Source organism: Microtus pennsylvanicus, chromosome 4, assembly GCF_037038515.1.
Source record: "Microtus pennsylvanicus isolate mMicPen1 chromosome 4, mMicPen1.hap1, whole genome shotgun sequence".
NCBI lineage: Eukaryota > Metazoa > Chordata > Mammalia > Rodentia > Cricetidae > Microtus > Microtus pennsylvanicus.
In genome coordinates this window covers 10,030,001-10,055,648 of record NC_134582.1, presented here as the reverse complement: position 1 = coordinate 10,055,648, position 25,648 = coordinate 10,030,001, and the positions used below count along the sequence as shown (strand labels likewise).

The 25,648-nt window shown below is 48.2% G+C and overlaps 1 protein-coding gene across 1 annotated transcript in view; it reads right to left on the bottom strand.

The window, feature by feature from the left end:
* Nucleotides 1–25,648, bottom strand: part of Ark2c (arkadia (RNF111) C-terminal like ring finger ubiquitin ligase 2C) — a 98,553-nt gene that overhangs the window by 9,561 nt on the left and 63,344 nt on the right. Inside the window, exons 2-6 of the mRNA XM_075968222.1 lie at nucleotides 12,486–12,801; nucleotides 8,620–8,730; nucleotides 3,894–4,023; nucleotides 1,604–1,708; nucleotides 1,227–1,322 (exon numbers count right to left, since the gene is read on the bottom strand). Of these exons, the coding sequence (XP_075824337.1) occupies nucleotides 1,227–1,322; nucleotides 1,604–1,708; nucleotides 3,894–4,023; nucleotides 8,620–8,730; nucleotides 12,486–12,801 (758 nt within the window). The remainder of the gene's footprint in view (nucleotides 1–1,226; nucleotides 1,323–1,603; nucleotides 1,709–3,893; nucleotides 4,024–8,619; nucleotides 8,731–12,485; nucleotides 12,802–25,648) is intronic.

Genomic DNA, 25,648 nt, shown 5'->3' with positions numbered 1-25,648 from the left:
TGTTGTCGGGGCATTGGTATTATTAATTGATTAATCCACTGTTGCATTCCTAATTTGATAACATTATAGGTGATGGGAACCAGGAGGTACGACCTAGTTGGAGGAAGTATGTCACTGTGGGCGTTCCCTGGAAGGGTAGACCTCCTTCCCAGCATTTTCACCCACTCTGTTTCCTATCTACCAGGCCTTGCCACAGTCCCAGAACCAGAGACAAGAAACCACAAACAGACTTCTCAAACTCTGAACCCAAAAGAATCTTCCCTCGTGGAGGATGCTTTCTCGGGGAGTTTGTCGCAGTGATGAGCAAGCTACCTGACTCAGACAGATCCTGCCTTGGGGTTTTGGTAAATGCATTATGTCACCTGTTTAAATAACAATGCCATACAAAATAATTTGCTGCACTAACAAAATCCTGGCACTCTGCCTGTGCCTTCCCTCCGCAATGGCAATCCCTTATCTTTTTTCTTTTTATTCTTTCTATTGTATCATTTCCAGGATGTTATATAGTTCACAGCATACAGTTTACAGCTTGTAGGCTGTCTTCTTTCACTTTTTAGTGTATATTTAAGCTTCCTCCACAGTTCTTCATGGCTAATGAATTATTTCTTTTTATTATAAAACAATAACCCATTATGTATGTTTACTTGTCTACTTATTAAAGAACACTTTGGCTTCTTCCATGTTTTCATTTCTTTTAATTAAAATAATGCTTTAAAAGCTCGTATTTGTGGGTTCCAGCCCTACAGATTCTACTTCTAAGGTCAATGGGTACATTCCACAGTTTTGAAACTTTCAAACGTCCCCAGAAGAGCCCAATCCCGCAGTGTTTAGAGGCCTTCTTTACCCCTTTGTCCTTATGCAATAGGGCTTTGAATTGTTTTCTAAGGTATTTTCTATCAGCCTTGTGTGTAGGATCCCTTTGCTCACCAGACTGGTGCACAAACACTGATGTGTTTGTACGGCTACACATGCATAAATATGCACGTGACCACTCTAGCTAACATTTGCACACTCAGCCTTTCTCCCATCTCTGTGTAGGGTTCCATCTTCCCTCCTGACCACATTTGCTGTGTGCCTATGAGAAAATGCTGAGGAGCCATTCAAACAGAGCAAAGGCTTCTGGGTTTGGGATTGTGTCCCCTGCAGATAGCCAGGCTGGTTCAAGCAGACACGCTAACAACTCCCTTCCCAGTCCCTGACTGTGCAGACAGTCTAAGCAGCCTCACCTTCTTGTACTTGTGGGGGAAGGTGAACCTCTCGATGGTGTTCTGTACAGCTCCTCGGGTCACATTTCCCAACCTGTCCTCGAGCTGTAGCAGCTCCTGTAGAAAGGAAAACACAAACGTGTGCTCAACGTGTATGGATAGACATAAACACAGGCGAGAGGAAAGAGCAAGGAAGACGTGTGCAGGAAGCTGGCACGCTGCCAGCCGGAAGTGCTGGTGCAGTGTGGGAAGCTGCGATTTCTCTTCATGCCCTTGTTCTCTCTTACTTTCAATCCCGGGATTCATTCCCCACCCCCATCGGCATCTACCCACTGGTACAGAGAGGCAGAGAGAACGGTGTGTGAACGATAGCTTGCCATCCAGTTGGGGTAACATACCTCGTAGCTCTCCCGAACAGCAGAGGTGTGCCGACTAGGATTTAGTCCCTGGAGTGCGAGGAAGTGAAGCTGTGGGTAAGGGTAGTTTCGAATTTCATGGACAACCTGACAGGAAGAAAACAGTTTGGAGAGAGTGACCAACGGGTCCAGGCTTCTCCTGGGCTTGAGAGGCAACCCCTCCTCCCTCAACCACCAGAGAGCACACCCAGACCTACTGCCCAGCAGGGCTGCCCCTCCTGATTGTTTTCTACCCTATTCATGAAGAGCCAAGCTTGTGCACAGACTCTGATGACCATCAATACGGTGACGCTGACCCTGACTGAGCACAGGCTACACAGTAGCTCTAGTCTGCGTGCTTCCCGTGACCAAGCATTTTCACTGCCTCACCTGATGGAACCTGCGGGGACAATTACAAATCCCCCTTCTACTGAGGGGGATGAAGACAGCACCAGGAGATTAAATAATCAGCCCATGTCACTCAAGCAAGTGACAGAGTCAAGACTCAGGCTCAGGCAACTGGGTGGCAGAGCCTCCTCTACTATCTCCAAGAGCAACAGGATAGCTACGGGTCATCTCCAGGGCCAAAAAGGTCAGTAACCAAGGTAAACAGTAGTGTAATGCAATAAAAATAAATAAGTAAAAACAAATCTTTAGAAACCCATGAGGAACAAAATATTAATCTTTTAAATACAGACTCTAGCCCCAAAGTTGCTGATCTGTTTTATTCAGCCTTCCATAACCCTGGCGAGGTGACAGACCAGCTGCCATCAAGATTTCCACTACATACAATGGAACCAATTGCTTCATCTCTAGGCCTCAGTTTATCAGTGTGCAAAATGGACATCATGGCTGGCTGCACAGGGTACTGGCAGGAGGAAGTAAGATTAGTTATATGAGGTGTTTATAATCGTGTCTAGTAAGTGCTCCTTTCCCAAGCCAAGGGGTGGCTAGGTGACAGAAACAAGGGTTGAGAAGGGAGAATTCTATTTGGAGACAGCAACAAGAGTTTCTCTTGATATTATGTATCACTGGCAGCCTCAAACCCAACCTGAGTTCTCTGGCACATTCTGGGTTTTATAGCCCCAAGAGGGGTACTCCTGGGAGTGGGTATCATAGGTCTGTGAGGAGGTTCTTCTAGGATCTATTGTGACATTCTCACCAGTCCTGTGAGAGACACGTGTGGTGTCTACATTCCATCTCACACCAAAAAAAAAAGCATAGTCACACCCAGGGATGCTGTGGGGCAGTGGTCCTGTACTTTGTAAAGATTCATCACTTGTATTTTAATAAAACGCTGACTGGCCAGTAGCCAAGCAGGAAGTATAGGCATGGCAACCTGAACAGAATTCTGGGAAGAGAAAAGACTCAGTCTGTAGTCATCACAGATTAAGTCAGACACAGAGGAAGCAAGATGCCAACGCCTCACTGATGAACGGTACCAAGCCACATGGATAACACAGACAATTATGGGTTAATACAGGATGTAAGAATTAGTTAATAAGAAGCCTGAGCTAATAGGCCAACCAGTTTATAATTAATGTAGACCTCTATGTGTTTCTTTGGGATTGAACAGCTGAGGGACCAGAAGGGACAGAAACCTCTGGCAACACAGAGAGATAGGAGTGTGTGTGTGTGTGTGTGTGTGTGTGTGTGAGTGTGTGTGTGTGTGCGCGCGCGCGTGCAGACCTAAGGTCAGCTTCAGGTATTGTCCCTCAGGAGCTGCCCTCTTCATTTTGTGAGACTGAGGTGCTCAGAAGCACCAGGGGCTCACTGATAAGGCCAAGCTGGCAAGTCCGTGAGCCCCCCCCCCGGGGGGGGGGATCTGCTGGCCTCCACTTCCCCAGCTCTGATGTTACAGGCACACACCACCACGCCTGGCTTTTGGTGTGGGCGCTGGGAATCAAACTCAAGTCCTCATGCTTGTACAGCAAGAGTTTTTACTGACTGAGCCATCTCCCAGGCCCCAGGGCAGAGTCTTTCAGCACTGGGCATTTCCCCCAAAGACTACAGCCTGCTGCACTGCCTCTTCTACCCGACACTGCTCAGCAGGGCTGGCATTTGGACTTGCTCTGTCTCATCTTCCTCAAGCCGGAATAAGAACTGGGGTTGAGAGTAGATGGCAGCTACTGGTCTGCCTAGGAGCCAGGACTCAGAGGACCCTGAGCACCTGAGAGGAGAGCTTAGCCTCACCTCATCGCTAGCACGCAGGAGGCAGTGAAGACGTTCATACCCTGCCCCGTCCCCCACCCCCCCGCCCCCTTCCGGCCGCCTCCAGGACTCCGTCACTCACCATCTGTGTGGAGGAAGAGTTTCTGGGGAAGTGGTGCATTCGAGGAGTGGCTAGGTAATGCTGATAGTGCTGAGGGATGGGCCGCACCTGGAACTGGGCAGGACTCAGGCCAGCGTCCACACTGAGATCCCTGTGGGGACACAGCTTCGTGAGCTACAAGGTCGGGGAGGTACCAACCCATTTCAGACGAGGTCTCACACACCACCTTGGGGCTAAGTCGGAACTCATGCTACGAACTCTGCCCTTCAGAGTGGAAGAAAATGGCATTGATTAATCTTCCTACAAGCTGCCTACCCACAATGAGCCGTTTCCATGTCTCCCTCCATCCCGCCCCCTCCCCGGACCCGCATCTAAGACCCGAGGCACCTGGAGCAGCCCAGAACCTTAAGAACCATTCTCCAAGAACCAAGCCCAAGGCTCTCTCCCACAGAAGAGTCCAAATGGAGTATGTCAGGGATACTGAGCAAAGGAAGTCAGGACCAGATTGAAGATGGGCAGTGATCAAAATATTTTCCCCACTCGATAAAACCACAGGCGAGTGACTCCCGTCGACTGCTTACCCTACAGGCTAGAAAGGAACCCCAATCCACCCTGTCACTTCCTAAAAGTTTCGAAAAACTCACTTTATTTAAACATGAGTTTCACTAAAACATTTCCAAATTCAACGGAAACTGTAAACCTACAGGCTCAAAATGATAAACAAATTTCAACAGTGTAACATAAAGAAAATAACTCAATGTACATAACAATAACATTTTAAAAATAATAAAGATAAAAGTTTAAAGCCAACCTGAGATTAAAGAAAAAGGCCCCTCGGATAGAGAAGGGTACAAATTATCACAGAAGCAGCCAGAAGAGAAAGAATTAACAGAAATAAGAAGAAATCAAAAAGATAATATCAAGCATGAAGTCTGCATCCAGTAAAAATGAAGATGAAGCAAAGCTTTGTTGGACGAGCAAAGGCTGGAAGGAGGTATGGGTGCTGATGGGCCAGCACCACAAAAATAGTCAAGCAAGATCTGCAGACAGAAGAAAATGATGACAGTAAGAACTTAGATCCTCACAAAGAAACAAAGAGGAACCGGTGACTAACGAGAAACGGAGCTCATTTGGAGTCTGTGGAGAACATGCAAGAGGAGAAACTGGAACATTCTGCCATAACCAAAGGCAGGAACACTATTAATGTGCACCAGGGTCACGGCAGAAGGAATCTTCCAGAAGAGGCGTGCAGCAGCCAGGTTTGGATAATGTGCATGTCAGTAACTAACTGCAAAAAGATAGTGAAGTCCATGAAAGACATTAAATGTGGGCTGAGATGATGCTGAACAAAAGATCCTCTCTGAAGGATGCCAAGGGACCAGCTCCTAACCCAGCACCCAGTAAACAAAGGGAAGACCCAAGCGTCTGACTTGCCCTTTCCTGGACTAAGGTACTTTCAGGGTAACCAAAGCTTCTCATATGAAGCTTTCCAGCAAGCATATGAACAAGAAATTATTAAATTATCTGACACCATTTTGCATCCTCCAAATAGATAAAGACCCAGACAGAGGTCATCAATTGCTCCCAACATCACAGAAGGACAGGCAGTCATACCAGAGTATTTTCTGATAGAAAAACATAGCGGTATTCCCAACGTGTTTCTGCTAAGAAACAAGAGAGGGAGAGAGAGGGAAAGTGAAGGACAAAGTGAGGGAAGGAGGGAGAAAGGGAGAAGGAGGGAGGGACAGAGAGAACTAGAAACTTTTTAAATGGTTTCTTAAGACAGAGCCTTACTCTGTAGCCCAGACCAGAAGTGAACTTACAATCCTCCTGCCCCCGTCTTCAAAATGTTAGGATTGCAGGCATGAGCTGCCATTGGTCTACTTTTGAGGATCACTTGAAGTGACTTCGGAGTGGTCAGAATGTAACAGCAAAAACTAAATAAGGGGAACTCAACAGGAGGAGTAGTCTAGTTTTTCACCCTCCCCAACACACACACACACACACACACACACACAGAGAGAGAGAGAGAGAGAGAGAGAGAGAGAGAGAGAGAGAGAGAGAGAGAGAGAGAGAGACATTAAAGGCATCCTGATTCCCTTCATGTTTTAAGGTAGCAGAGATTGCATTTTTCCTTCACTGTGAGCCACTGGACAGACTCTATACAGCATCTGCGTTCAGATATTGCATAAACCAGCACAGAGCTGTGACCCAGAGTGGACCCATGACAAGGATGGAGACCCTGGGCTGTGGCTCAAGTTCAGGGTCAGGTTTTAGACATGGATGGAGAAGGGGGCTATTTGAGAATTATCTCCCAAGGCCTGAAGCTCTCACTCACTCTTAGGATATCTACTTGAAGAATTGACTGGGAAGCGTATGATATCACAAAGTAATACCAGGATAGCCTTAAACTTTGGGCTGGCCCAGACCTGAGGCCCAATCCTCTGAATGACCCAGGGCGGAATTCAGTGACTTCTGATGGTACTAAAGGAAAGGACTGGGTAGGTGGCGGCTGTTGTGACAACCCCTTCCCTTCCAGGAGGTCCCTGCAGAGGGTTAGAAGATCTTTCCCTACAATGCATCTCCTGTCACCCAATTACTCGCTGTCTCCTGGAAGATGAGGCAGCTCCATAGACGAGAATAGAGACACAGTTAGCATGAGTGGTGGACTGAAACAAAGGGGAAAAAAGCCTTCTCACCATTGGGTCCACCCTTGCTGAAGCAGAGCTCCTTGCAGGGAGGAAAATCTGCTGCCCCGGTGGGAACAGGACCAGCAGAATGAGCTCAGGGGTGGGTCCACACAGGACTGTGGAATGTGGACCAGGCTCACCAGCCTCCAGCTCAGGGGTGGGTCCACACAGGACTGTGGAATGTGGACCAGGCTCACCAGCCTCCCAGGTCCTTATTCTTAATGTTTCTCAGAACAGCAGGGAATGCAGAGAGGTTGACAAGAGAAAGAGGATGCGGTTTGGATGCATAAACCAGCTAAGGACAGGGATGATGCATTGCACTGCTCCTGACTCCTCCCAAGGGTGACGTCCCACGGTAGATCCCACCTGTGCAGTACCTCACACCGTGTCAGACCCCGTGTTTGTGTTCAAATCACTCAGCTGTGGACAGGGTTCTGGGGGCTCCGTGTGTGCTGAATTGAATTCAACCGAGCTGACTTTACTGCTGAGGGACAGAACTGAATCCAGACTGCAATTAAACCTTCCTCATTTGAATCTGCTAATTGGGAAAAAGGCTGGGCGGAAGTTGGCAGTAGTGCGATCCGTCTTTTAAGAGAGATTGTTCAGCTTAGCAGGGAGTACCTGAGAATGCTAAAGATGGCAGCCAACAGAGCATGCTCACAACACATGGCGCCCAGAAGCATGGGAAGCAGTGAAATCAGTCCCAGCTATAACGGAAGGGGCTCCCAAAGCCGCCCTGACCTGGCCCCACGTGTGGAAGATGACACACTGGCCTGTCAACACTCTCTTTCCATTGAGGAATATTCTACCCACCCCTTCTTGTATTCTTAATCTAAAAGAAAAACAAAGAATTCCAGGATCTGCTTCACCTCCATTCCCCCCAAAGTGACCATTACAGCCTATCTGTTTCTTTCTGTGACTCTTTAGGTGCACATAAGTACACAGATAGATAGATAGATAGATAGATAGATAGATAGATAGATAGATAGATAGATAGGCAGGCGTATGTGTAGACGGGCACATATATGTCTATATGTGCATCCCTCTTTAGAGTAAACTACCGCACTATATCACTGTCCTCTGAACAAAACTGCCACCACTTTCATGAGACGAGCTGTGCCTACTTGGGCATCAGTCAGGACAGGGCCTGGGGACTGTTGACATCCCCTCAGAGAAGGAGGGATGGAAAGGACCACTGAACTGTCCAGTGAGGCTGCTTTGGGGGTTCCCCATGCTCCTGTAAGCATCTCCCTGCCCCTAGAAGGAAGTTCAATAAGTTCACTGGTTCTCAAGGGGAAACTGTGGTGAAATCCAACTTTGTTGATTTGTCATTTGGACCTTGAAGGGAGTGTGTAGACACTGTCCCGTTTCCCCAGGAAAGGAATTTTATCAACAATTACTCAGAAATCCATGATGCCCTTTACCTAGAAATACCCAGTGAACTATAGGTCTTTTAAAATTATCTGGGGAGGTCTAGTCTGACTCTAGTTAAGACCAGATCTCTCCTGGGTGACAGCTGAGGAGGTGAATGGGCTGTAAAGTTCCAGAAGCATGGGAAAAGTTCCTAGGGGTCACTAGTCTCTAAGACACAACACCCTCCATCTTCCTCTTTTACTCCTAAGTCCTTCCCTTACCTCTAACCTCTGCCCAGTCACACGCTATGCATGGCCTTGCTGGTGAGTTTTACCATAGCTCTGTGGATTCTTCCAGACCATCCTCTCCAGAAAGCCTTCCCTGACCACCCTGGCACCTCTGCGTTCTCCTCCCAAGCAGTCCTCTAGAGTCTACTGAACCTGGGAAATATTTCACATCCTGTCTCTCTTCTTTCTGGCAGGACCATCAACCAGGATTGGCCCAGGATAGTGTCCGGTTACACTGAGTTCCTTCCTGTAACCACACCCTGTAGGTGACTGAAGTAGACACAGGGTCTCAGTAGACTGGGGTTTAACCTGTACCCTTCGAAAGTGATACAAAATGAAAACCCACAGGTCTGGCGAGATCTCTCTCCTTCCATCCTGTGCCTCTGCAGCATCCCACCCACCCACCCACCCACTCACCAGTCAGTGCCCTCAGCCAGATACCGGGGCTGAGGTGTCTGCAGTTGGTGGCCAAAGTCAAAGCTGGGGTGGAGGCGGTGGGGGTGGACAGACACTCGATCCTGACTCCGCCTGTACAGAAAAAAAGAAGCCTTTGTGTTAGGGGCTGCCTGGGCCAGGCAAGCTCCCAAGAGTTCTGAGTCACACCCCCCACTCTGCTAGCCCCACAGAAACTAGAGTTCCCTAACACCAACGAATTTCCCAGGTGAGCAGAAACTGGTCCCCTGTATCCTCCATCTGCTCCCACCATCCATCTCTCCACCACACTCTTCCTAGTTTTCAAGGAAGTGCCATCCTTCTCCAAGAAGCCTTTCCTGAACACACCAGACCATGGCAGCCTTGCTCCTTAACTTCTCACGACACTGTCCGGCAGCCCCAGCCACCCCAGCCATCCAGTCCCAAATGCCTAAGGACCTATACCTATCATGGAACCTTAGGAGCCTCTGGAGCCATTTAGATAGCTTGAGAGTGAAAAACCCTATTTTCCCTTTCACCCTTCACTCTCTTGCAAGCAAACAGTGGGACTTTCTGGAAACTTTGTGACATAGGACTCTTCGAGATCTAGTACAGAAGCAGACATAAGGGCACAGATAAGTTCTACCCAGCTGTGTCACAGAGACTTACAAATACATTTTGAGTGGTTCTTCTCACTAAACTGATACATGCTCATTTTTCATATGAATATTTTATAGCCCTGGGAATCCACAGGTCTCTCCACCCAGGGAAGCAGTTAGGCTAACTGCAGATCTTCACCTCTCCCTCCTTCTCCAGATCCAATCCCCCAGTCTCATCCCACCTCTGTAGCAGACTACCTGCTGTGGCCTCTCCTCACCCCTCTGTCCCATTCCCAGGGGATTAGCCAGATCCTCATGGAACACCCTGCTATCCTCCCTCCTGTGGACCCCCTTAGCACCCTGTTAGTCCATCCCCATTTATAAGTGTCAGCTCCCAATACCTAGAAACACATTTTGCCTGGAACCCCAGTGGCCACAGCTGTCAGGATCTCAGAAGAATCTCCTACCCGGCAACACACAGTCACCACACTCTCCCAAGAATCAGAGAAGAAACAGAAACCAAGGAACAAAGCACCCAACAAAGACGAGACCAGACATCAGTACCTGGAATTTCAGTCTTCCCAAACCCAGATGCCCAGACAGCATAAAAACACAAACAATAATAGCCAGAAACCCTACCACAGCAAGCCCTAAGTTTCTAACACAGCTTAAGCACAAGACAAAGACCTTAAAACAGTCTTTGTAGATATGATAGAGGCCCTTAAGGAAGAAATGGACAAACCCTTAAAAAATTCTATGAAAACAGAAACAGTGGAAAGAAAGGAATAAACTATTCAAGACCTGACAGTGGAAAGAGAATCAATAAATAAATACCAAACTGAGGGAAATCTGGAAATGAAAAATTCAGGAACAGAACAGGAACCTTGGAGGCAAGCCTCGTGAATGGAATGCAAGAGACAGAAGGGACCAAAAAACCAAAAGAGAGAGAGAGAGAGAGAGAGAGAAGGGAGCATCTCAGGCACTGAAGAAATGGCTAGCTCACTCAAAGAAAATGTTCACTCTTTAACAATCCCGGCACAAAACAACCAGGAAATCTGGGACACTCTGAAAGATGAAAGCTATGAACAATGGGAATAGAAGAATAAGAAATCCAAGTCAAAGGTACAGAAAATATTTTCAACAAAGCCATAGATGAAAATTTCCCTAACCTGAAGAAGGAAGTGCCTATCCAGGAACAAGAAGCATAGAGAACACCAAATAGATTGAACTAGAAAAGGAAACTCCCTGGCACATAATAACCAGAACATTAAGCATGCAGAACAAAAAAAGGAAACTAAAAGCTGCAAGGGAAAAAGACCAAGTAACATACAAAGACAGACCTATTAGAATTACACCTGACTTCTCAATGGGGACTTTAAAAGCCAGAAGGGCCTGGACAGACATTCTATAAACTCTAAGAGACCACAGAGGCCAGCCCAGACCCAGATGCCACACCCAGTAAAACTTTCAGTCACCATAGATGGACAAAATAAGATATTCCATGATAAAACCAAATTCAAACAATGACTATCTACATCTCCAAACCTACAGAAGGTGCTAAAAAGAGAACTCCAACCTAAAGAGGTTAACCACACCCAAGAAAACACAATAAATAAATAAATAACCCCAGTTCAGCAAATCAAAGAGGGAAAACACACACACACATACACACGTGTGCACGCACACACATACACACGCATGCACACACACATACACACACGTGCACGCACACACACACGCGTGCACACACACACATACACACGCATGCACGCACACACATACACATACACACGCGTGCATGCACACACATACACACGTGTGCGCGCACACACATACACGCATGCACGCACACACATACACACGTGTGCCCCCACCCACACGTCAGGACAGCCAGAAACACATGGTAAGATCCTGTCTTGAAAAAAGAAGAGGAAGAGAAGGAGGAGGAGAAGAAGAAGAGGGGAAGGAGGAAGAAGAGGAAGAAGAAGGGAAGGAGGAAGAGGAGGAGGAGGAGGAGGAGGAGAAAAATAAAGATTTTCTAGAATTGAATGAAAACAAGTACGTAACATAACCAAACTTCTAGGACACAGTGCAGGCAAGACCTTGGGACACACAGCTCTAAATGGGACATCTCCGTCAAATCCCTCCCCTCAGCTCAAGAGACCCTGAGGAAGAGAGATGGAAAGTGTTTAAGAGCCAGCGAGAACAGAGGACGCAAGGAGAACAACACCCTCTAAATCAACATGATCAAATCTCATATGAACTCACAAACTGATGCAGTACACACAGGACCTGCAGGGGTCTGCACCAGGTCCTCCGTGTAAATATTTATGGCTTCCAGGTTCGTGTTTTTATGGGATTCCTGAGTGCATCTCTGATTCTTGTGTCTTTTCTTGATGTTGGTCTGTTTCGGCTAATTCCGACTGCTAATTTTTTGTCTATTTTATCTTGTTTCATTTCATTTCACTTTATTATTACCCCTTAGAAGCCTGTTTGTTTTCTAATGAGAGACAGAAAGGGAATGGATCCTGATGGGAGGGGAGGTGCTGAGGAACTGGGAGGAGCAGAGGGAGAGGATATCATAATCTGGATATATTATGTGAGAAGAAAATTCTATTTTCAATAAAAGAATTAAATTAAAAAGAGAAGGTTTTATTAATTTAGCACGAGGAGTCTATTGTTATTTTTAATAAATTAATAGATGCTTTAAAATTTCTAACGTGATAAACCCCTGTAAGCAGAGGTTCTTCGTAGTCGTTACTTTTTAGTGTGAAAAGAACCCCCGGAACCCAGAAGACTGAGAGGCGTCCAAGCTGTGCTCATCCATTTCTTCTTTACAGCTGAGGTGCAGGTAGGATATTTGGACATTAGGACATTTGGTCACTGCTAATTGTATTCGGTTTCACGGGTGTACAGCCAGTCGCCAACGCCAGCCTCCAACTAGACGCTGGCCCTTTGGAGGCTCCCTTTGGTATCCTGGTGTGGTTTGAGGAAAAACAAAATCAGGCCACCATGAGAGCTGGCGGGGACTTGAGAGACCTTTAGTCAAACCTCCCGAATGCTACAAACGTTCATCGTGCCGCTGACCCCTAACCTGGGTGATGTGAGGAGTCATCCTAGACCCTGACCTGAATGAATGCCACTAACTGAAGCAAAAAGTCATCCCCTGCAGAACCACTTGCGACTGCATCCAACTTTGGCTGCTAGAAGCCCAGCCGCAACCCTTGCCCCTCCGCGACCCCGCCCTCTTTACTCGGCCCCGCCCCTGCCAACCTGGGGTGCGAAACGAGCCTGCGGTGCTGAGCTTCCAGGAGCTGCTGCTGCAGCAGGTATTGCTGGTGCAGGGCCTGAGGTAGGAAGGAGGGACCTGTGACGTCCTGGAACTGCAGGGTGGGCAGCGGGGTCAGCGACTGGTGCAGCGCGCCGCTGTGCTGGTGGGCCGGGGCCATGTGGGCGCTGAGGCCCGGCTGCGACTGCACGGGGTGTGCCAGCGGGAAGTCCGGGGCTAGCTGCTGCGGCTGCGGGGGGCCCAGGTGGAAGTGGCGGCAGGAGGTAGCGTGAGGATGCTGAGACCTTTGAAAGGGGGCACCTGTAGAGGCAAAAGACAAAGAGGTCTCCGTGAGGACCTGCAAAGGGCTGTCCCACCTGAGCTCAGCGGGGGTCCCCCACCCCTGGGCAATCGGAGCCGGTGAAAGACAAGACCTTCCTAACACAGCTGATCCTACAGGTTTTAATATGGGTGTCGCCATCTTTAACGCTCCCGGGTAAAGGTCCTCTGTGAGCTAGCAGAGAAAGAGCGTTTTCATGTACGGAGAAGTGCACGTATTTAAAGGTTCTAAAGCCCGCCTGGCTTTCTTGAATTAGGCTCCTCCCGTGCAATTTCTTATGTGCACACAGAGAAAATTCAGGGTGATTTAGCCAAGCCCTGGGCTTTCCGGAGCAAGTTCTAATTCCAGTATAAGCAACTAAAATTTTGTGTTGCAGTTTTAAGCAGGAAGGGATCACAGAAAATCTGACCTTTTAAAATACCGATCAAGCCTGAGGTTGTTGGCTCAGGCCTTTAATCCCAGCACTCGGGAGACAAGGTCTTTCTACATAGCCCTGGTGTCCTTGTCTCAAAAAAAAGGGGGAGGGGAAGGGAAGTAAAACAAAATTTTTTAGTCAAAAAATAAGATACCAGGGGGCTGGAGAGATGGCTCAGAGGTTAAGAGCATTGCCTGCTTTTCCAAAGGTCCTGAGTTCAATTCCCAGCAACCACATGGTGGCTCACAACCATCTGTAATGAGGTCTAGTGCCCTCCTCTGGCCTGCAGGCATACACACAGACAGAATATTGTATACATAATAAATAAATAAATATTTTTTAAAAAAGATTAGAGCCGGGAGGTGGTGGCGCACGCCTTTAATCCCAGCACTCGGGAGGCAGAGGCAGGCGGATCTCTGTGAGTTCGAGGCCAGCCTGGTCTACAAGAGCTAGTTCCAGGACAGCCAGGGCTATTATACAGAGAAACCCACTCTCAAAAAAACCACAAACAAACAAAAACCTGGTAGATTTAATCCGCATCTGGCTCTTCCCCAACCCCACTAAGATAAGAGCGAAGGATAAGAAAAAGATAGGGACAGAGGGAACAGGAGAGGTGACACCAGCAGACAGCAGAGTTTGGAAAGCAGATGGAGAAATTAGCAAGACTGAGAAATCAGAAACCCACCACCTACCAAAGGGTCAGGGTGAGTCACAAGCGATGGGCAGAAGCCCTGTGAGGCTAAAGGGTCAGGAATGGGGGCAGCAGCTACTTTGGAAGGTGGGCTGGAGACAGCATGGGACTGTAAACCTAGGGAGAAGGATGCTAGGTCCGACAGCGGGGCTACAGTGCACAGCTCCTGCACAGCTCCTCCCCTTTCCCATCCCCCCAGAAAAGTCCTAGTACATGGGACACTAGGCACAGAAGGCAGGGGTACTAATAAAACCAAACAGGGTCCGGTGAAAATCCATCCCGAAATCTATGGGACTTTGGGGCCCCTACTTTCCTCTGTCAACAGCTACATGGCATTCTGTATTCTATACAGGCATGCCGGGTTGGAAACTGGGGGCTGCTTCTTCAAAGAAAGTCACTGGTCCCAGAAGTGCTTTATGGGTGCTTGTGGTTCAGAACACCCCAATAAAATGTCTCTGTACCCTGAAGCCCATTTGTCAAATTATTTCTATATGTGTGCATCAGGCTTCTAAACAGCGTTTAGTGACCTGCTCTGACACAATCAGGAAACCCTACAAAGTGAAGAGAGAGAACAAACTGACTTTCATATGAGAAAGAGAGAAAAGAAAAAAAAAAAAACAAGAGAAGAGAGATAACGCAGGGACCAGAAAAAAATTTCAATATCTTTTTCAAAATAAGATATGAAATCTGTGAAACAACAGGAAGTGCTCTCAAAGGGAACAATGACAAAGATGGAGAGCGCTTGGAAATTAAAATCACAAGGTAAAATCTAGAGTTCAATAGGAGGGCTGGAAGGCAAGCTGAGGACACTCCCTGGGATGCAGATGAGACCAAACTCTGAAGAAGGGAGAGGATAGAGGAGATGCTGAGGAGAGGATGGAGGAGAGGATAGAGGAGATGCTGAGGAGAGGATGGAGGAGAGGATGGAGGAGATGCTGAGGAGAGGATGGAAGAGATGCTGAAAAGAGGATGGAGGAGATGCTGAGGAGAGGATGGAAGAGATGCTGAAGAGAAGATGGAGGAGATGCTGAAGAGAGGATGGAGGAGACGCCTAGGAGAGGATGGAGGAGAAGATAAAGGAGATACTGAGGAGAGGATGGAGGAGAGGATAGAGGAGAGGATGGAGGAGACACTGAGGAGAGGATGGAGGAGACGCTGAGGAGAAAATGATTGGGGGAGGATTTTTAAAAAATACTTCCCAGACAGACGATCTGTTTTTCCAGATAGGAAAGGTAGTCTCAGCAGCCAACAAGACAGGCAGTGGCAAAAACCACACACCAGGGCATACGATAAACAACAAACAGCAATTTTAGGGTTGGGGTCACCACAACATGGGGAACTGTACTAAAGGGTCACAGTGTTTGGAAAGTTGAGACCCACTGGCCTAGAACTTACTGAGTTCAAGGATGGCCTTGAACTTATGATCCTCCTACCTCTGCCTGCAGAGTGCTAGGATTATGGGCATGCCTGGTCCAAACATTCACCTTCTTTGCTGCTTCTATAAGAGATGCTGACACATATTTAGAAAGGAAAATAACGAAATAGGAGGCCATACTCTGAAGAGGTGGGATATTCCCAAGCATACAGCTGCTCAAGACCCCAAACAGGCTGTGGAATCTGAAAGGTTGTTTGGGAACAGGAGGACGGAAATAGTATTTGAAGGAATTTTACACATTGATAGAGATTTCTGTAAGAATTTGCATAAATACCGTCAGAATCTAGGCAGCCATAAAGGGGCAGTGATCATCTCCAGGGAGATAAAAAGTTATGCAAGCAAGTGTAATTATTTCACACTACTTGGCTCAACAGTGAACAATGGATACTAACCATAAAGCAAATAATAAGAACAAGAATATTATTAGAACAAAAACAGTGAGGAACATGAGCAATGGTCAGGAATTTTTAAATCAACAAATAGCAATCTAATGATTTAGTTTGAAATTTACATAGTAATGTGTGTAATTCAGGAAGTAAATGCCCAGCTCCAAAGAGATAGAGGCCCTGGGGAATTTGACTCTCAAGGAGAAAGGAGAGACAATAGTTGTTTGGCTAAAGTTATAACGTGTTGAAGTTTGTAGACAATGCACAGTCTGCACAGCTTTGTAACTGCATATCTGGGATGTGATGTGAAAGTAAAATCCATTCTTGCTTGACTCCCATGAACATCTGGATAAGTCAGGTCCCTCAGCCATATGACTCTGGCTCAGGGTATCCAAAAACCTGCAGCCTGAGAGGGCAGACACTAGTTCCCCCTTCTTAAGCCTCTGTCCATCATCAGACACACTAGGAGGGGAGAAGCGAGTCAGCAAGACAGAGGGAAAGAGGGCTTGAAGAAGAAGGAAAAGGCTGCTCTGAGAAGGTACAGGAGCAGAAGACGGTGGGATTACACTGGAAAGAAAGAAGTGGAGTTGTCTGTCTGTTTTTGTTTTTAAAGGATATCGGTGAGCTAAAGCTAGCTCTGCCCAGAGTTATGTGAGACACACACAGGTAATTTTAAATATTCACATCAAAAGAGACAGGTACATTGATTTTAAGAACATGTAACAATATACTTAAAAATGGTCTCTTAACAGGTATTCAGTATAAGAGTGTTTTGAGCTTTGTTGTCTTCTTTTCATACAGGTCTCCATGGGCGGCTGTGGTTCTGCCCTTCCAATGCCTTCCAGCCAGTGGAGCTGGGGTGTGTGGCTTCCCTGTGGACAGTGCAGCTATCAGGAAGAAGCCAACACCACAGAGATCCAGGCTTTCCCAGATGGTCTTCCCTCCAATGGAATGGGGAGCCCTCTCCTTTCTACCCGTGAAACCCACACACCATAGCCTGGTGTTAAGGCTTCTCCTTCTAGTCTCCCTAAGTCCTATATGGTGTGGATGGATGTCATTGAATGCCCGGGTTTCTGCCTGGTTATGGGAGGAAATGAGGGGGAAACAGAGGGGCTAAGGGTCTGGGGCCAACTGAACTCAAACCTGCTTGAAATGGGCAGTGAGAGAGGAGGAAGGAGGTCCTGGATGAGCCATGGGTTTAACAAGGGCAGAGCAGGGACAGATCAAGCCAGCATCCAGGTCTTCCACCTCTGCCCCACTGGACTCTGTCTTGCTGCCAGGAGCAGCCGCTGCCCCTCCCATCCCACAGCCCCTCCTGCTTCTTGAAGGGAGATTCACACTCTAGCTGCCCTACGTGAAAAGGAAGACAGAGTGAGCGGCAGAGGAAGTGCCTGTCAAATAACACTAAATGCAAGTTTTGCCTGCAGAGGACTCTTCTCTTGTGGGAGCAGGCATTCCCAGGGAGTTCCTGGGCCTCATCACCTCTACAAAAGTGCATAGAAGCTGGGGACACTTTAAGCCCTATGTTGTGTAGTCTTCATGAAAACAGCTGCTTGGTTTGGTTTCCAAAACCAACGGTGAAACTCAGGAGAATGTGGCGTCTTTTACAAGCCAACAGCCAAAGATATCTGAACGACCCTGACATCTCCAGCCCCCCCCCACCGCCCTTTAGGAGACAACCCACATTTTTTCCCATTAGAGTCATTCCATCTCATTAAAAAATAATTTCCAGATGTCCCTGATTATTCTATGCATTTATCATATGTCCCCAGGGTTAAAATGCCACCGACTGCAAGATTCATCATGGACTAAATAACATTTTCAGTGAGTAAGGAAATAAACAAAACCCACCATATTAAATAAACACATCAATTATAAGACACAAATTGCTATCAGAAGGGGGAAATGTATGTCTTAGGATGGTGGAAATAGATGCTGACAATTGCCACCTCTTGAGACTTGGCCAGGAGCAGTGCTGACTGCGGATGGAGTGGGGGGAGGCTGGTCCCAAGTGATGCAGGTGCAGGGCTGGGGGTGGGAAGCTCAGGTCAGGCCTGAACAACTGGGACCAGGGAAGCCCACAGGTGTGTGGCTCACCTGCTGCTAGCCTGGTACACATGGGACACAAGACAGATGCTCCATAAACGCCTAAGAACTGGTTGCATCATGCCTCTCAGGCAAGGAACCCAAAGAAGCCAGCAGCTGGAGAGTGGGTGGGTCTAAGGACTGAGATCACTAACTGCAGCAAGCTCTCAAGTCTGAAAGGTTTACTGATTTGCATAGCACACGCCCCTCGGAGTGAGTGACAGATGAAGATTTAAGCCTAGATGTCTCCTAAACCCACAGTGAGAAGATGGGCAGAGCCAAAGGAGCCAGGAGCCTCGAGGAGCCATAAAAGAAGCTGTGGTCTGAATGTCGGCATGTTCAAATCTCAACTCCCAGCGTGGTTGTATTAGGGGGTAGGGCCTTTTGGGAGTGATTAACTCTCAGAAAGGGATTAATATCTTTAGAAAAGAGACCCCAGAGAGATCGCGCTGGCCCGTCACAGTGGAAGGATACAGCTGGAAGGCACTGTCTAGGAAAAGGAGAACCATCCCCAGACACGGCGTCTGCCAGCATCTTGACCTTGGACAAGACTCCAGAACTGTGAGCAATGAATGTCTGTTCTTTACCAGTCACCCAGTTTATGGATTTTGTTATAGGAACCCAAGGGGTTCAGGGTGGAGCCCCCACAGAGGACAATTATGACCATTCATCTTTATTGTCAGCCTGATATCACTGGGAATCACCATGTCAGTAACTCTCTAGCCATGGCTGTGAAAAGTTAGCCAGATGGGCTTCATTGAGATGGAAAGACCCACCCTAAAAGTGGGTGGTACCATTCCTTGGGCTGGGGTCCTACAATGAATCAAAAGGGAGAGAAGTGAGCAAGGCACGACATTGGTCCCTTTGTTTCCTGACTGTAAACACAATGTTACTGGCCACCTCTGTTCATGCCACCATGCCTTCCCAAGATCAACTGTATCCCCTTGACTAGGAGCTGAAATAAACCTTCCTGCATAGACTGCTTTTGTGGAGTATCTTATTGCAGTAACAAGATAATTAAATTAAAACAAGGATGATGCAGGGACAGGAAGAAGGGACCTAGAGGACACCCTGCTATGTCTGAAGCTTTCTCTGACTGGATGAAAGCAGTGGAGTCAGAACTGGGCCTAGGTGGAAGTCAAGAGCCCAGCTAAGACCAGAGTGCTCAGTGCCAAGATCCCAAAGACCAGCAGAAGTTCCTCCAAGGAACACCCACACACAGAGGGAGGGGGAGAGGAGAGTTAATTCATTCTACAGGCAGTGACTCACATTCTCAAAACTTTAGGACTGAGACACAACTGCATTCAAGGTCTCAAAGATGGAGCTGTCTGGGTGACGGATAACTTCTACCCATGGATATGCTGAGCACAGGCCTGTGTCAGAGTTCCCAGCTGTCCTGGGCTAAACCTTTTCTGACTCCTCCCAGGAGTAGGTGCAAGACCCTGGGGGTGGGGAGCAGAGAGGATGGGAACCAGACCCTCTAGGAGGGCCTCTAGGAAGCTGGCAGCCTGCCCCCTCCTGCTCAGACTGGTTCTCAGGGTGTCTGGTTTCCTGCTGGCTTCAGCTCATTGACCCAGGCAACTCCCCATCAGCCCCGGAACAGAACAGAGAGCAGGTACTGGAACAGAGCCCTTGGGAGAATGAAGCAAAGGTGCAGGCCAGAGAGACCCCTCCTCAGGGGCACTACGCTGGTGCAGAGAGAGGACAGGGCCAGCAGCAGGGAGAGAGGGACCAGTCTCACTCATGGAGCTTTGTGTACTCCTTTTTGTAAAACTTACACGAGCGAGAGACCAAGTCCTCCTCAGAGCCAATGTCTGTCCACAGAGGCTGCTTGGCAAGCCGCTTCCAAGGGCATACCCGCTGGTCTCAGGGCTCCATCCAAGAGGTTAGGCCACCTCTCTTCATGGTCATAGTGGACTTCTCTGAGCCTCACGGTGACCTGTGACCTGTGTATCTGCTAACAAGGAGCACCCAGATGAATACCTTTGGAACAGGCCTCTCCCACTCCTCACAGGAAAGCCAAGCAGAAGGCATAGGAAGATTCTGATGAACCAAATTGAGGGCCCCTGAATCCTGGTGTGCCGTGCCCTGCCCTGTCTGCCACAGAATCCTTCCTCCCTCTCTGGCATCCTCATACCCTTGTCCGTGTCTACACATGGTCTTCACAGAGATGGATCCTCCTGCAGACTGGCTGCTGAATAGGAATGACACGCCTTGGCCCTGGTGACTCCCTTCCCTTCCCTTTTCCATGCATTTCCCAAGCTACCCTAGGAATATGTCTACTCTCACCTAAGGAAGTAACTGTGAGTGAGCAATGCATCTGCCTCTGACGTCACGTGGAAAGATGGAGAGGTGCTGAGGGACAACACATAGCGAGATGGCTCAGGCCATGCTGGTCAGTGGCTCCAGCCCTCTCTCTGGGCTGAGATCAAGGGTGAGTCCAAGAGCGTGACAAAACGAGAGCCTTTCTAGCAAGACAAGGCTTCAAGTTTAACTGATAGATGAGCAGACGCGTCTAGAGTGCTAGGAACCATTCCGACACCTTGTATTAAGGTGGACATTCATGAACCGGCCCCTGATGGTGGAGAGCGGGGTTGTGAGGCGACTCAAATTATCCAGCATGAAGAATGGATAGAAATCTAGTTGTGATCAGGGAATCAGTCAGAGCCATCATCAAAGGGACAAAGCCCTTCAGACAGGGAGATTGGGGTCCACATCAGGAGGACATCCTTCAGGAGACACTTTGTCCACCAAAGTTCCTGATCGCTGACGATGCCACAGAGAAGGGGAGAGAGTGCCAGCTTTTGAGGGGAGAGGGCAGGGGTGCTCTCTGGGTTTTCCAGAAAGATAGCCCAAGTTCTTGGCATTATCTACCCTCTATTCCCCTTTATGTATGTTAGTTAATCATAGGTGAAATTGCCAACTGGTCGACCTCAAGTATGATAGTCTTCATGCTGGGGGAGGTCAGAAGGGGCTGGACAGTAGGGAGAGTAAGCAACAGTACAAGGAGATGCAAGCCCCCCTTCAGAGCTCATCAACACCGATCCCAGGAGCCCCTCTCCTTGGGATAACACAGTTTACAATCCTGTTTCCTATATTCTCACTGCATTCTGGGAGACGTTCAGACTTGGACTCCTTGGGACAAGGGAATGTATCCCTTGTGGTTCATTCAGAAGCAGATGCTTGGGGAAGCGCCACAGGAAAAGAGGAGGAAGGGGACCCAGCAGAGAGTCATGAATGACAGCCTGGGAGGCTGGGGTGTATTTCTGTAAGTCACTACTTGTCTGCAGCCAGGCAAACTGGAGATGAAGAAAATGAAAGTGGGCCATCTGCCCAGAACCCAGCTGCCCAGGCCCCTCTTGCAGCCTGCCTCACCTCCAGGTAACTCTGCTCTGCTATTGTTCTGCACTGATCAGCCCTAGGAGGCCTATTTCCAGGCTGCGTCTCTTGGGCAGCCAGATGTCTGCTTCCCTCCTTCTCAATATTTTGGCTCCCTGTCCAATGGAGGCTTAGACAGGAAGTGATATGCCCAAAGGGGTCCTTTACAGCCCAAAGCAGCTTTGTGCTGCTTCCCCAGGGCCAGTCTTTGATCTCTGATGAAAAGCTCAGCTTCTCCCAAGGAGCCGGATTCCTTCTCTCAAAATGCTGCAGGGAGGGGACTGTGCAGTCTGAGGGAACCGATTTGTCCACGGTTTTGAGGCAATTAAGCAGTGTGCCTCCAGCTAGAAGCAAGGACCAATGTCGTGACTCCATTTGCCCCATGGGGCAGGAGAGAGGGACGATGAGAGGTGGGTGGTCAGAGACAGGATGTAATCACAGAAAAGAAACCATTTAAAGCCATTAAGGTGTCGGCAAGCACTCTTCCTCACCACAGGCACAACAGAGCGTTTTCTGGAAAGCATCTGGAGTCCAAAGACCGTGCTACCCAAGGCTAGAGCTAGGTCTGCCTCCTTCCCCTCCATCCCAGCACCTGGCAACAGACACCAAACACACAGAAGCCTCACTAAATGAAGACTGAGTGAAGCCGTATGGATGAGTGTGTGTAGGAAGCGGCACTAGGCTGCAAACTTCAGCAGAGTTCAGGTCAACGCCTCCCAGCATGTAAACCCAGTGTGGAATTGCAGATGTCAGGGGACTGGAGATCATTCAAGTAGACACGAGCAGGGAGGCTAGCCTGGAAGAAATACAAGAAGGAAAACCGTTCTTTGCAACCAGCATCGAGTCACATGACCAGTCTCGTGAGGCAGCAGTCAGTGTGAATCACCGTCAACTAGCCCAGAGAATGAAGTGCCTTCTTGAGCCGGAAAGGAAGCTCCCTGCTGCCAGCATGGCGGAGGTAGAAACCCTATTCCGCAAAGGCATTGGTTGGTGTTGTGGTTTAGAATGTTGCCTCATGCATCAAGGGCTTTGTTCCCAAAGCCATGTTCAGAGACGGGCCACGAGTGTCTAAACTCATCAGTGGATTCATCCACTGCTGGACTCAGAATTGGGTAGATGACTGGGAGCTGGTGGAAACTGTGGTAGGTGGGGCCTGAATGGAGGAAGGGAATTGCTGTAGGGAGGGGTGCCTTTGAGGGCTATATCTTGTGCCTCTCTCTGCTTCCAGACTGACAGGAGACGAGCAGCCTCTGTCATGTCCTCGTGCATCTCTGATATTCTGTCTCACTTCAAGAACAAAGCAATGAGACGAAGCAACCATGGATGGAAACCTCTAAAACCACGAACCAATAAAACGCCTTCCGTCTTAAGATAATTTTCTCAGACCTTTGTCATGACAATGGAGTCCCAGCATAGTCAACTTACATAAATCATAAAGTCTTCTCAGGTCATGAGTTCAGAGAGTTTCCTAACTTATATCCTTAATAAAACTCAAGTTAAGGCCAGGCACTGGTGGTGTATGCCTTTAATCCCAGCACTAGGGAGGCAGAGGCACATGGACCTCTGTGAGTTTGAGGCCATCCTGGTCTACAGAGCAAGTTCCAGAATAGCCAGAGCTACATAGTGAATAGTGAAATCATGTCTCAAAAATAAATAAATAGATTTTATTTATAAAACAAAAAAAGAAAGAAAAGGAAAAAACACTCAATAATACTCTTAAGAAAAAGGGAAACCACCAAACCCCAACATCTTCCTAAATGAGTCCATTCTACATAAACACTTACATAAACTCTCTACATAAACTCACTTAATTGGATGCTCAGAGCAGTGGAACAAGTTCACACCCCACCCAGACCTCCCTATCGAGAATGCAGAGCAAGGCTTAATCACACACAGGCCAAACTGACCTGTGCGGACAGGACAGACTCCAACATCCTCCCTTGGCCTCCACTGCTCAGAGAGAATTCTGACATCAGATCACTGCTCCCCTCTCTGCCTGGATCTGACCCCTGTGCAGCGATGAAGGATGACAGAGGCGAGTTCTGGGGGTGGCTTTTCTCGGGGGCATCTGTTTCAAGAGACGATGTTCCGGGATTCCAGACAATAGCCTGGTAACACACTGCTGTTCCAGCCTCTCCATCCTCCCAAAAGGCATCTGAGAGGTGGTTGGGTATCTGCTTGCCTTCGGAGGGAGCCAGAGTCGGTTAAATTCCCAACCAATACCTTCCTGGGATCCTCCATCTAGCAGTGTGTGTGTGTGTGTGTGTGTGTGTGTGTGTGTGTGTGTGTGCCTGTGTGTGTCTCTGTGTGTGTGCGCGCAACAAAGAGAGAGAGACAGAGACAGAGAGACACACAGAGAGGATGTTTGTAGAAATAAAAGGAAAAGGAAGGTGGGAGAAAGATAAGGTTATAAAGAACAGGAAGGGAGATAATAAAAGAGAGAGAGGAGGGCGGGCGGGCGGGAGGGAGGCAGGAGAGGGAAGAGGATACTTGGGAACCAGAGAGTTGAAGGTTTCTCGTAGCTGTAGCTGGCGGATCCCAGAGGCTGATCTTGCAGCAAGGCCCATTTCGGCTAATCTCACGTGACTCCCTCAGCCCTCTGGCTGTCTCTGGTTTGTACTGTGACTAGCCCTCTCTTACCTTTCCCCAAGAAGACCTGGCTTAGCTGGACCTTGTGGCTTCTGCTAATCATTTAGAATCCTGCATGGATGTTTCAGGCCAGCCTCCCTTCTGCCTCAGGTCCAGCTTTCCTGCTCCCGTGCTGGAAAGCCCTCAGGCAAATAAGTGGGACAGATACCTCTGGTTCCAGCTTCTGATCTTCAGGGCAAGCCTTTAGCATTCCGACTGTCTGAGGTGGCAGGTGACACTGTGACGGGCGTCCCGCCAAGTAGAAACGTTTTCAGTTTTTACTGGGCCAGCCCAGAGCTGACTGCAGACACTGGGCTCGGCTGAAGAGCTGTTCTGGTATTGGAGCTCCCCCCAGATGATGAGAGCACCTATTCCCCTCTGCCAGCCCCCCTTTCTGTCCAACAGAGGGCAGTCTGCCAACAGCAGCACCCCAAGCTGACACCACCTTAGGGGAGAACCAGGGACTCCACTCTGGGAAGCCATGGTGTTGTAAGAGCATTCCCGCTAGAGCCAAAAACTCAGGGAGGGGATTGTGGCTCGGGATTAACCACTGATCCTCTCACCCATTTTCAGAGTGGAGATGTGTGACAGAGGGTAATACATTAAATCCCTACTGTGCAGGGTGGGGGAGTGGGAAACCATGGCAACGCCAAATGAGGTGGCAGGGCTGGGGCACAAAGCCTAGTTCCGCCCCAGCAGCTGGGGATCGAACAAAGTGCTTAATAGCTCTCTCTCTGGGTCACACTGTCATGCCGCAAAATTAGATGTCACTCAGAACTTGACTTATTCATTCAGAATAATAAGGCTATGAAGAGCAGAAGGGGCACGATTATGTGCCTACTATGTGCAAGTAATCTGAGTGCGCGGAGTCCAGCCACAGCAAACCAGTCAAGAGCCCTGGCCCCGAGGAATAGCGGTCTCCTTCTGCAGTGCTCAGGTGACTAGTTCAACAGGAAACAATGCACATACCAGACTCCAGAGACTTAGTAGCAACTTATTTAAAAACAAAACAAAAAATCTTTAAATTGATTATATGTTGAAATTCTATTTTAGATCTATTAAATTAAATAGTGCATATTATTAGATTTAATTTCACCCATTTATTTTTATTTTTTTGTGGTTGCTAGAAAAGTTTAAATGACAAAAGTGTCTTGTGTTGTATCTTCAAGGACTGCGGTCTAGATGCTGAGTAGACACAGAAGAATTTAAGTCACCTGTTAATGGTGGTGGTGATGGTAGCTATGCAGAGAACTAAGGCAGGAAAGGATGGGGCGAGGGACGCCCCAATGCAAATAGGTTGGCCAGGAGAGCCTTCACAGGAAGGTACCTTTCTCATAAAAATAAAAAAAAAAAAAAGAGGCACATGGCCAAGCAGAGGCAGATGAACTACGCATGCAAATGCCACATGGCAAGAATGACCCTGGAAGCATCCTAGGAGATTTGTGTGGTAAGATTTCGGCAAGACAAGTTTTGGTGGACGGCATCAGATCAGGCAAGGAGTATTGGTTATACATATTGACTTCCACTCTGAATGAGATTAAGCAGCCAAGAAACAAAAGAATGTAATGATCTCCCAGGAAAAAGCAGCAACTGAACAGGAGATAATGGTTTTGGGGGCCAGGGCAGTAACGGTGCAGAAGGAGCAAGGATTGGCCAGGTCCAAAATATTCCTCTGTTCTAGACAGAGGGAGCCAGCTTTGCATGTGGGGTCAAAGTGGAACATGAAAGACAGAGGACAAGGAGCAATGGTATAACTAAAGCAATGGTATAGTTGATAATTTGCTAACATGGCCTCCTCCTCCCGTATAGT